Source organism: Phyllostomus hastatus, unplaced genomic scaffold, assembly GCF_019186645.2.
Source record: "Phyllostomus hastatus isolate PE091 unplaced genomic scaffold, TTU_PhHast_1.1 phas_contig_150, whole genome shotgun sequence".
NCBI classification, from domain to species: Eukaryota; Metazoa; Chordata; class Mammalia; order Chiroptera; family Phyllostomidae; genus Phyllostomus; species Phyllostomus hastatus.
The window spans coordinates 19,235,740-19,248,253 of NW_025333611.1; the positions used below are offsets into that span (position 1 = coordinate 19,235,740).

Below are 12,514 nucleotides of genomic sequence, written 5' to 3' on the forward strand. Positions count from 1 at the left end.
TGGAGACAGACCCTGGATCAGAGCTGTTTGAAATATGGAGTCTTAGGGAAATAGAATGTTACCATCTTATATCAGACTCTTAAAAACACAAAAGACTTAAAATCTTTGAATCATACAATAATGTTAACATATCATCAACTCAGAACAGTTCAATCTTAGAACTCTGGAATCTTAGAACCTTAGAATTCCACCTCCCCTCCCAGTGACTACTGCCAAGGAAAGATGACAAAAGAAGCACACCCCATAATCACCTGATGCTCCACTCAGTCTGTGCCCTCATCTGTAAACTGAAACCTCAGAGAGTTGAGTACTGTGGATCACTTTCCCCTCCTTCACTGCTGAACATATACTAGAAGGTTCTTGTATAGCATTAAAATTTGGCTCCCTTTAACTTCCTCCAAGTCCTTCCAAAGCATGTATGCACACACATACACCCACAAAAGCAACCTGTCCTCAGCCACTCTTTGGAGTCAATATTTTGGAGTGGCACTAGTAATTCCATTCCAGAGGTAGCCCTTGACATCAGAAAACATGGTTATGTTTCACAACAGCAAATAATTGACTTAATGTGGAACTGTGGGTCCCTAGTTAAGAGAGGAAATTTTAGTCTTTCCCAGCAATTCTAAAAGTGTCAGGTGGGCAGCTACCTGTAGCACAAGACATGGTTCATTCCCGTTGCTCAGCTTCTAGAATATCTCTCATGTTTTTAGAGGGAGACCCCTTGGGCCAGTTTGGTATCAGCCAAGTTGGAGATGAATGGAAGATTTTCTCGAGGAAGACCCTGGACCGTGAGCACATGGCCAAGTACTTGCTCCAAATCACAGCTTCTGATGGCAAGTTCCAGGCTTCGGTCATTGTGGAAGTCTTTGTCCTGGACATCAATGATAACAGCCCTGAGTGCTCACAGGTGAGAGCTTGGCGAGGGGTTGGGTGGGAGTGGAGGCAAGGAAGCTGGAGTGAAGGCAAGAGGAAGGAGAAGGACTCAGAGGACCATCTCTGATGCTGGCCTTCACCAACCACACCTGCCCTTGCTTCTCCCCAGCTAGCCTCAAACTAGTACCTTGGTCAGGGAGTATTCTAGATAATTCCTTGGCTTCCCCATAGGGATGTCATCAAGCTCTTTTTAAAAAATATTTTATTTATTTATTGTTAGAGAGAGGGGAAGGGAAGGAGAAATAGGGGAACAGAAACATCAATGTGTCGTTGCCTCTTGAGTGCCCTCTACCAGGGACTTGGCCCTCAACCCAGGCATGTGCCCTAGACTGGGAATCGAACTGGCAACCCTTTAGTCTGCAGGCCCACACTCAATCCACTGAGCTACACCAGCTGGAGCAGAATGTCATCAAGCAATTTAGAACCCATGGCCCATACCTCTCTCCCTAGAGTCCCTAGAAAGGGTCATTTTTATGCAAAACATATCCTGAAATAAATTGACTTCTTCATTCTCCAAACACAATCTGTCATGCAGAATGGGAAGCCCCCTCCACAGATCAGCTTGTTAGCATGGGCCATTATTACCAAATACATCCACAGAGACCTGCCCCCAGAGACACACTGCACTGTTGCCCACGCTCATGTACGCATGTCCCCATGTGGGCAACACAAACCAGCACAGATAGCCTCCTCCAGCTTGTGCATATCCACAAACATGCAGACAAGGCAGTTACATTTTTGATGAGGGATACTTCCCTAAGGCCCTCAGTTAACTCAACTCTAAATTTCCTATGGTGTGTGTACGCGTGTGTGTGCATCCAACTGTCCCCTCCAATCTCTCTGCTTCTGCCTCTCTCTGTGTTGCTCTGCCTCTCTCTCTCAATCTAAGAGTATGTATCCCCCAACTTCCCTCTTCTTTGTCTTCCACCTCCAGCTTCTCTACACCGGCAAAGTCAGTGAAGATATATCTCCAGGACACTTCATTCTGCAAGTTTCTGCAACAGACCTGGACTCGGATACCAATGCTCAGATCACGTACACTCTGCATGGTCCTGGAGCAGATGAATTTAAACTAGATCCTCATACAGGTGGGTTTTCTAAGCTATAAGACTGAGTTATTTATTTACCCAACACCAAGTGCCTAGCACTATGCTAGGCTCCTTGGGGAGAGAAACAGGAATTAACGTATCCATCCATCCATCCATCTACTCAGCATATACAATGTGCCAAGCACTGCACTAGATGTTGGGGACATAGCCAATAGACTAATAAGACAAAATTTGGTCTTTATAATCTAATAGGAAAAGCAATCATTGAATCAGTGGCTTAAAATGTGCTGAGTTAAGAAAAAATGCAGCTTTTTAAGGGGAGTTTTGGTAGGAGAACTTGACTTAGGCTTGGGAATGTGATGAACTAAAAGCTCCTGAAGAAAGGCCATATTATGTGAGACGAGAGGACATGTAGGAGTTAGCCAGGGGGTAAAGGAGTAGTAAGTAGTAGGGACAAACATTCCAGGCAGAAGAATTTATACAAGGACCTAGTTTTTTTAAAGAGCATGCACATCAGGACCCGATAGGAGGCCAGAAACTGATGCACAGAAGGGGAGGAGAGAGGGCGAAAGATGAGACCTTCAGGACAGGGGGGCCAAATCCCACCCTTAGAGCCATTGAAAGATTTAGGCAGGTGAGCACCAAGGTCCAAGACATGATGTCAAGATGTGTATGCTGCAGACGGGGGATAAAACCTATATTGTTGTGAGGATCAGAGATAAAGTATACGGAAACCCAGCCCAGGTCTGGCACATAATAAGAGTTCAACAGATGTGGTTGCCATTGTCAGTATCATTGGTTGGGGGACAAAGCAGAGAGAGGGAGGCAGAAAGTCCCGCGGGATAGACTGTGAATACCTGGGAGAGGCTGGGCTGTGAGAGTCTGGTGGAGAAGACAGGGTGGGGTCCAGCCTGCTTCCCTTGGAAGAGCAGGCTACAGAGGTGGGGTCCCTGTCCTGTTCCTGCAGGGGAGGGTGTGGGGGTGGGCAGCACAGAAGGACCTGGTCACAGAGGGCCAGCTGCCAACACTTGGCTTGGAATCAGCAGCCCTTGAGATTCCTGAGCAGGGTGGTGGCAGGTGAGAGTCATGTCCCAGGAAGCTGTCTGAATAGACAGGAGCCGACATTGTCCTTCCTGACTGGCACTGGGGGTGCTGAGTCACCGCAGGTGGGTTACCTGATCTCCTTCTGCTGCTGTTTGTTCAGCTGCAGGATGATCAATGGAGTCAAAAATGGGTGGTTTTTCTGAATAGGGGAATAATACATGTTTACTGTGCAAAAATTCAAACGATGTAGGTATATATTAGGCAGAAACTGGAAAGTCTACATAATAACCAGCATCCCCCTCCAATAAGCACTCTTGGTGTATATTTTATCATACTGGTTTCCCATGCATCTCCACAATCTCTATACAGAATACTATACTGTCACTTGCTTTTTTTCACATCACAGTATCTTGGAAAAATTAGCAAGACAGTATGTACAGCTCTGTCATCATTCCTTTTTGGTTGCATGGCATTTTACTGTATGGCTAAATCATTGTGTATTTAACCAGTCATTTTTTGAAAAACATTCAGGATGGTTTCAGTATGTTGCTATTATAAACAATGTCTTTATTGGGTTGATCATTCTGCAGGAGATATTCCTGGAAGAGAAATTGTGGGCCAAAGGATAAATACATGTTATGTGTTGTTAGAAATTGTCTAATTGTCCTTTGAAAATGTTGTGCCTCTTTACGGCTTGTTGGTGTGGATGTCAAATTCGAGATGTGGTGGTGGAGTGTGTCTGGGAGAATCAGTGACGTGAGCGGGTACGTGGGGAGTGGATACAGGCTGAGCCTCTCTCCTAAACGTAGACAGCAGAGCTGATTTCTCTGGGACACAACTCGGTCTGCATAGATGCCTAGAAGACACATGTCGGGGTTATGTTCCCCCAGAGAAAGCTCACTTGCTGTCATTTCTGTGGCCAGGGGTACTGACCACTCTCACAGCTCTGGACCGAGAGAGGAAGGATGTGTACAGCCTTGTTGCCAAGGCGACTGACGGAGGCGGCCAATCCTGCCAGGCAGATGTGATGCTCCACGTGGAGGACGTGAATGACAATGCCCCACGCTTCTTCCCCAGCCACTGTGCTGTGGCTGTCTTTGACAACACCACAATTAAGACCCCCGTGGCAGTGGTGCTGGCTCGGGATCCGGACCAAGGTGAGAAGAAGGCTTGGAAGCCATCCACTCATGGGGTCGTCTTGGTCCAGGGTTTGACTCTGTGTGTTGCTCTGGGGCTGGTAAGGACTGTGCCTCCTCACTGAGTGGAAGGCACAGTCCTTCCAGACACTCACAAGTGGGAAATGTTGGCCCACACACTGCATACCTCAGTGCTGTATGACAAAAGATCCGGGCAATGTTTTGAGGCCAGTACAGGGCATTTCAGCCTCATTGTTTCTCACTGCCACTGAGACCTGGAGCCCCTTCAGTCCTGCCATTTAACCTCAAGGTCATTTTAATGCAAATATTTAATCTGAAATACACCAATCAGAATTGCTCAGCTCTGATTAATTCACCATAAGAAAGGAATTTGGGGCACAAACTTCATTAAGCCTACTAAATTCCTTGATCAATTTTCTATACAATAAAGTGGAATCCTTTTCAACATTTTACATTTTAATGACATCCTTTTCATTAGGGTTCATTCTTTTCCTTTTAAAATTTACAAGGCAAGTCGGATTCATCTGGGAGTATTTGTTCCATATTGACAACTTCTGCCATCCTGTATTTTATTGTGGTTACATACAAACACACACATGTACATGATGTTGCCTGTATGGATGTGTGTCCAATTTTCTTGAGTCAAATTGTATCACTGAGATAGGGTAAAAAGTGCCCTTGGGTCAAAGCAGCCAGATCAGCATTGGATATGATAATAATGAAGATAAAAACAGGATCAAAACTCGCTCCTTTGTTCTACCCCAGCAAAGTAAATTTAAGACTTCCTAGAGGAAGTGAGTTTTAGCTTAGCAATGACAGAGGTAAGAGATTTTGGCAGGATCCAGGGGTTCTAGGGAGGGCACATAGTGCAAACGCAGCTAATGGCTTACAAGGCCCTGTACATGCTCAATTAGCCAGTGCTTGCTCACCTCCAGAGACAGGAAGCTCCCTACTTCCTAGGCAGCTGCTTCCTTCCATGGTACCTCAGATAATCAGCAAGTGCTACCTGTTTGGTCCTGCCTTCTGCAGCCACAGCCATCTCCCAGACCCTCGCCCACGACAGCCCCTCCAAGACTAGGAGGTGGTGACTATCTGCTTCAGCCCCAGCCTCCCCTTTCGGGGTGGAGGAGCTCTAGTGTCTCCCGTCACGTGTGCCAATCCCACCACCCCTGTAGGACCCATCCTCTGACCTGGCACCAGTTTACCATTAACCCTTCAAACACCCTCGGTCTCCCCCGCAGGCGCCAACGCCCAGGTGGTTTACTCCCTGGCGGACTCTGCCGAAGGCCACTTCTCCATCGAAGCCACCACGGGCGTGATCCGGCTGGAGAAGCCCCTGCAGGTCAGGCCGCAGGCTGCGCTGCAGCTAACCGTCCGTGCCTCGGACCTGGGCGCCCCGGTCCCACTGTCCACGCTGGGCACCGTCACAGTGTCCGTGGTGGGCCTCGAAGACTACCTGCCCCTGTTCCTGAACACAGAGCACAGCGTGCAGGTGCCTGAGGACGCCCCGCTCGGCACAGAGGTGCTGCAGCTGGCCACCCTCACCCGCCCGGGCTCTGAGAAGACGGGCTACCGCATGGTCAGCGGGAATGAGCAGGGGAGGTTCCGCCTGGATGTCCGCACAGGTGAGGGAGCGCCTGTGGCAGCCCCTGCTGCCCCTGGTCTTGGGGAACTTGGATTCCTCACATTTAGGCCCCTCCTGGGCCAACCTCCTCTGGCCTTTTCTTCACTCTGCATCTCTCCAGGTACCTGGTCCCTTCTGCACCCTGGAGCCACCTTATGTAGGAACCCCTTATATCCCCCACTCCCCACCCAGGACCCTAGACAACCCACTCTCCTCCTACAGTTTGTAGCTTCAGAGTTTCAGCTCAGACCCAGCCCCAGGAGGCTGAGGCCACTCTCCGTTCTGGGCTGCAGAGGTAGAAGCACTTACTGGAATGTGGGGCTTAAGCAGCCCAGGGCCAGGCTGCCTGCTTCCCTCCTGGAGCCCTCCCCAAATAGCCTGGCAGCCCTGAGTTTCCCCTTATTCTAATGAAGAGAGAGAACGAGGAGACCATCCCTCCTCCTTGCTCCTAGCCACAGAAGAGTCTGAGTCAGATTCACAGAACCTCCTGGAAGGGCCCGGGAGGCTCCCCAGGCCAGACCAAGCCCTGGTGGAGGCCTCCCCACACCAACCCCAGCAACAACGCCGTCTGCCTCCTAGAGCAGCCACCTTACTGTTGAGCAATATTTTCTCGGAGTTTGTACTATGAAGACTTGAGACAAGCAACAAATAGAAAACAGGATAAACTACCTGTTCCCATCACCTGGCTCCAGGAGTTGTGCACACAGACCAGGCTGGGTCGGTCTTCCCCGGCCGCCCTCCCACGTCGTCCCACCGCCGAGTTACCGCAAAGCGGACCCCAGACAGCGTGTCGTTCTGTTCGTGAGCACTTCGGCGGGTGCCTCTGAATGGCAAGGCCTCCTCTAACAGCCACAGCCACAATGCCATTACCACACCTAGAGATAACTCCTTAATATCATCTAATGCTGAGCCAGATAATTTTTCAAATTATCTTGCAAATGTCTTCTTGAGGCTGGTTTGTCTGTCAGCATCCCCCAAATGCCCACGTATTGCATTTGGTTTATACGCAACATCTTCAGATTCTTTTAATCTCTACTGTTTTCCTCTTCCTCTTGCCATTTACGTAATGAAAAACTTGGGTCATGTGTTAGTCAGAACTTTCTATATTTTGGATTGGCTGGCTGTATCTTTATGATGTATCATATAACATATCGCTCTATAATGTCTTATAAATGACATTTGAATCAAAGACCTTGGTCAAGGTCAAAGACCTGAGGTTCAAGCTCAGTTTTTTTTAGCGACAACCCTTTGCAGACAAGGTTAGGCTTTCCTTTGCACTGTGTCGGGGGGCTAATTGGTTCTTTTTGATTGACAGTGAGCTTAGAGTTGTCAGCCTGATTCATCCAACACAGAGTTCTTCATCAGCTCTTCTCCTAATGGTTTTGGCAGCCTTTGATGATTATTTCCTAGATATATCATTTCATTTGGAGCTGCAAAATGGTGATTTTCTAATCCTATCATTCCTCATTTATTTACTAACTGGAATGCTCTTATAAAGAAGGGTTTTCCATCATTAACTACTTGGCTACTCAGGAATGGCAGGAAAAACCCTTATTCTTTTCCAGTTTTCAGAATAATAAACCTATGCCCTAGTAATCTGTTGAACAACTTTGGGTATTACAGAACTCTTTGTAATTGAACGCCTGTCATTCACTAGCTGAATGAGCTTGGGCAGGTCGCTTCGATGCTGGGAGCATCGGCTGACTCCCCTACAGAACGAGAGTCCCTCTGTTCCGCTCCACAGGGTTATTATAGATCTAATACGGGTAGATTTAACCTTACATAGTTAATGAGATATCAGTGAGGTCTCCATGAAGTATTAAAGAAGTAAACGAGGAAAACTCTGCTGTGGAGAACAACAATAAGGAAAGCGAGAGGACGTGGAGGGAGAGAGGAAGGCAATGAGTGAGGGAGGGTGAATAAAGAGGGGGAGGAAGGAGGGAGTGGTGGAGGAGACGACAGAGGAGATGAGGAAGGAGGCGAAGGAGGTGATGGAGGAGGTGATGGGGGAGATCCATGTCTCCTAACCCCACTGAGCTGCCTCTCCTGGGGTCTGGCTCAAGGCTTCTCAGCCCCCTGCCACTGTGGCCCCAGTGGTCTCAGTGCTCCTCTCTTTGCTTCAGGGATCCTGTACGTCAACAGGAGCCTGGACTTTGAAACAAACCCCAAATACTTCCTGTCCATCGAGTGCAGCCGGAAAGGTTCTTCCTCCCTCAGTGACATGACCACAATCGTGGTCAATGTCACTGACACCAACGAACACCGACCCAGATTCCCCCAGGATCTGTACAGCACGAGGGTCTTTGAGAACGCCATCGTGGGTGACACGGTGCTCACGGTAAGGATCTGCAGTTTTCCTGTTCGCGTTGGATTCTTACCTGTCTCTCCCCCAGTCAGCTATGGATGAGTCCGTCAATTAATACGCTACAGACTTGATTGGCTCTGACTTGTAACCATTTGGCCAAACTGTCTCTCGTGACAAAATGTCTCAGAGACATGTCTGATGAGATCCAGATCACGTACTGATAGAGTGGAGCATGGGAAAGGGACTGCAGGACAGGGAGTGTCATCGTGGGAGTGGAGGAGACGAGGGGACAGCAAATAACACCTCTTGGCATTTAAACATGCAGCTGTCCCCAGCTGCAGGGAATGAAATTCTGTACCATATTCAAGGTTCTCCACAACCCTCCTTCATCCTGCCTTCCAGTCTCATCTCCTTCCACTCCCCAACATGTGCCCTACGCTCCGGCCACACAGGAAGACATGCCTTTCCCCAAACATCCTCCGCCCTTCCACACCTCTGGGCTCGTACGGTTTCCTCTGCTTGGGGTGCAGGCTCCTCTCCCCCACGCCATCCTTGTCCTTCAGGCCTTCGTGAACCCTCTTCTAATCCCCCTAGCTGGAATCTATCTACCTCTGTGTTTTCTATGCTGGCCAGCTTTCTAAAGCTGATCTTACTTTGCCCCCCAGTTAGAATTATCTATAATATTATATGTTAAGCTTTTTGTGGGCATATCCATTTTGCCACATTCCTTACCTCCTAGCACAGAACCTAGCACCCTATCAGTACAGGTCAATGAGTAAATGAATTAATGAATGGATAAATGAATGAACCATGGCATGCTGAAGTCCACACTAGGATATAAGTAATGAGATGATTTCTTTGGAGAGACGACTGTGATCCATTCATTGGGGAGGGGACATATCTGTGCTCCCTATACTCCCAGGGGCCAAGATGCCATCAATTCACAACCATCACCCCCTCTGCTGCAGGTGTCAGCTACTGATGAGGATGGACCCCTAAATAGTGCCATCACCTACAGCCTGGTAGGAGGGAACGAGCTCAGGCACTTTACCATCCACCCCAAGAAGGGGGAGCTACAGGTGGCCAAGGCCTTGGACTGGGAACAGGTGAGCCATGGGGAAGGGGCCCAATGCGAGCTCATCAAAGCAGAATATAGCTCTGCTACAGGTCAGGAGTATGAGTGGTAGTTAAGGTCCCTTGCTGACATTTCTCCAGCCCCACCCCCACTTGTTTTCTCTGTGGCGTCTCTATGGCTTGTGAGGCCACAGGCAGGAGAGGGGCTGAGTGATCCTTAACTTTCCCTGGAGGAGCCCAGGCCCGCTTCTCACCATTGACCAGGAGCCATTAGTGAGATCATTATAACACGTTATCATCCACTGAGCACCCGCTCTGTGCCGGGGCCTTTGCTAAGTACTTTACATTCATTAGGCCATTTGGTCCTTAAAAGGATCCCAGTACATGGCCGTGATCTCATTCTCACAGAAGTTTGGTCACTTTCCCAAGCTCTCACAGCTAGTAAATGGCTGAACTGGAAATCAAACCTATTTCTGCCTGACTCCCAAACCGGGGCTCTAAAACGCCATGGTTGGGCAACGGGAGTAAGCAGAGGAGAGTGTCTCTTATTTTTCCGGAAATATTAGTGGGCAGAATTAAGGAGAACTGCTAACTCTGCACTGGGTATCTTGCTATACAGACTTCTAGCTATTCCCTGAGGCTCCGAGCCACCGACAGTGGGCGGCCCCCGCTGCATGAGGACATAGACGTCGCCATCCAAGTTGTCGATGTCAATGACAACCCACCAAGATTCTTCCAGCTCAACTACAGCATCTCTGTTCAGGTACGTCTGACCTTCCAAAGGCATCCTGAACCCATCGTCCCCGCACTTCCCTTCTAGAGGAGGGCGCTCACAGTTGGCACCAGTCTACCCCAACAGTGGCTGTGACTAGTCTAGATTGACAAAGTCAGCAACTAACGCACAGGCAGGCAGAATGAATGAATGAATGACAGCTCAGGGCAGGGGGCAGGCATGGCCCGGGAGCAGCCAGAGTGCCGAGGACTCGTCCGAGTGAAGGGGATCAAGGAAGGTGTGAGACGAAGAACCAGGATTCATCTTGCAATTTGATTTTCTGTCACTTTCGGTCTCAGGAGAATTGCCCCATCGGCAGAAAAGTCCTGCAGCTGATCCTGAGTGACCCGGACTCACCAGAGAATGGCCCCCCCTACTCCTTTCGAATCACCAAGGGGAACAACGGTTCTGCCTTCCGAGTGACCCCAGATGGCTGGCTGGTGACCACCACGTACCTGAGCAGGAGAGTCCAGGAATGGTATCAGCTTCAGATCGAGGTAAGAACTCCGTTGGACCAGCGGTGGTGGCCATGGGGACAGTAATGTGCTGGCAAGAGCACTATCAGTGCTTCAATGATGAGAAAAACAATGTACAAAGCTCTCACTATGAGCCAGGCACTGGCTGAACTTGTATCATCGCATTAAATCCTCACAACACGCTTTAGGGCAGGGACAGTTATCACCCCTACTCTGTGGATGTGATACCTGGGGCGCTCAGCGGTTAAGGGGCTGACTCAGAGTAAGACTACTCTGCTAGTCAGCAGCAGAGGTGGGTTACTTCAAGCACAAACTCTCTGATCCCAGAAATGGAGCTCCTACTTTCTGCCCTGTTCCCAGGCAGGATACCCTCCACCTGCCTCCGTCTCCTTGATGCTGGTCAGGACAGCTCCCTGAACTTCAGGTCTTGTTAGAGACCTACCCCCGAGAACTGGTGTGGGGTCAGGTGAAAGAACCTATATGCCCGTGTAGCAGATTGTGGTGGTGTTGCTACAGGTTGCATGAAAATTGCCCAGTGACAGTGGCCAAGATGGTGGTCAAACGTTTCTCTCTCATTTCACTTCCTGACAAATCCCTTTCCTAGATCTCAAGTCTAGTGGCCCCTGCTAGTCTGTGAACTTCTCTGGGCTCGGGATGATGTGTTCATCTGCTCAGCCAGCCAACTAGTCGTTCGTTCAGTCAGTCTTTCAACAGATATTTACTGCATACCTACACCAGCCCCTATGCTAGCCTCTCGTAATGAAGCAGGGGAAAGAAGGGAATGGTTCCTGCCTTCACGGGCTTTTGATTCTAATTACGGAGATAACTCAATAAATAGATGGGGAAAAAAAGTGACGAGAGGCTCTTAAGGCACAGGGGAGAGACATAGTCAAAGGATGGCTGCCCTCATGAAAAGGGGTATTCTGAGCTGAGACTGGAGGAGCCAGCCATGTAAAAAATGGACAGGAGAGCGTCGCAGGCAGGCAGGACAAGAGGAGCCACAGTCCTGAGCTGGAAAGGGGCTGGCGGTGAGCTGAGACGTGGCCCACAGGGTCAGAGCACAGTGAGCAGTGCGGGGGATAACCCCTGAGAGGTGAGTGGGGCAGACAGACCACGGCGGCCTCATAGCTCGAGGGACTGTATTATTTGAGGTCCAAGCTGTCAGGCTCTCGAGAATGAGAGAGGCACTGAGAAGAGTTAAGTGGTGATAACCGGCCCACAACAGATGAAAATCGGGATTGTCCTGGGTGAACAAGGAAGTACAGTCACCCTAAGTATAAGCTGTGGCCATGCTTTTGGATTCTAATCTAAGCGCACGGAGAAGTGGTGAACAGTCTCAGAAAAGGAAACGGCCCTTCTCGGGTCTCAGAGGTTCCTGTTTGAAGCTCTAGAAAGAGCAAATGAAGAGGGCAAGAGCGGTTGAGGAATAACAACGAGAAATCATCCAAACTGGAGACAGTCGTGCTGAGACCTGGACGTGATGGTGAAGATGCAGGAAGTGGATAGATTGGGGGCAAGTTTTGCATGGAAATAAACATGAGTGGTGATGGGCTGGATATGAGGAAAGGGAGAAAAGAATCAGGGATGAGTCCCACGTTCCTGGCTCCAGTGAAGACTGGGTGGCTGGGCCATTTATGAGACTGGAGAGATGGGGTTGCAGGGAGAAGTACGCATCTGTGGGGTACAATGAGGGCTCTGTTTTGCACATGTTACTTTTCAGGTGTCCATGAGACACCCAAGTGGAGGTGTGCAATAGGTAGTTGGAACTGGGAATCTGTAGATCAGAGGACAGGTGTGGGCTAATGTGTAAAGGATGCACAAAGTCAAAGGCACGGGTGTGATTGCCTAGCGAGAGACTAGAGAGAACAGTTTCCTGACCTCTGTATCCTGGCCCAGACAATCTCTGAGAAACTATGGGCAGCATCACCATTTCTTTGATTTGTCCTGCAATTCCACTCCTGTTCACTGGGAGGCACTGTAAGCCAGCAAAGAAACAGGCTATGGACACGGGTAGGCATTCATTTGCTGCTCTGGCCTTACCAGCTGTGTGACTTTGGGCAAGTTATTTCGCCCCTTTGAG

At 49.3% G+C, this 12,514-nt stretch overlaps 1 protein-coding gene across 3 annotated transcripts in view; it reads left to right on the top strand.

The window, feature by feature from the left end:
* The window catches only part of FAT2 (FAT atypical cadherin 2), a 70,962-nt gene that overhangs the window by 42,314 nt on the left and 16,134 nt on the right, over positions 1–12,514 (top strand). For all 3 annotated transcript variants that reach the window (XM_045820185.1, XM_045820168.1, XM_045820176.1), the window contains exons 11-18: positions 711–907; positions 1,868–2,021; positions 3,950–4,183; positions 5,425–5,808; positions 7,931–8,145; positions 9,081–9,218; positions 9,806–9,949; positions 10,258–10,455. In XM_045820185.1, coding sequence (XP_045676141.1) covers positions 711–907; positions 1,868–2,021; positions 3,950–4,183; positions 5,425–5,808; positions 7,931–8,145; positions 9,081–9,218; positions 9,806–9,949; positions 10,258–10,455 — 1,664 coding nt within the window. The remainder of the gene's footprint in view (positions 1–710; positions 908–1,867; positions 2,022–3,949; positions 4,184–5,424; positions 5,809–7,930; positions 8,146–9,080; positions 9,219–9,805; positions 9,950–10,257; positions 10,456–12,514) is intronic.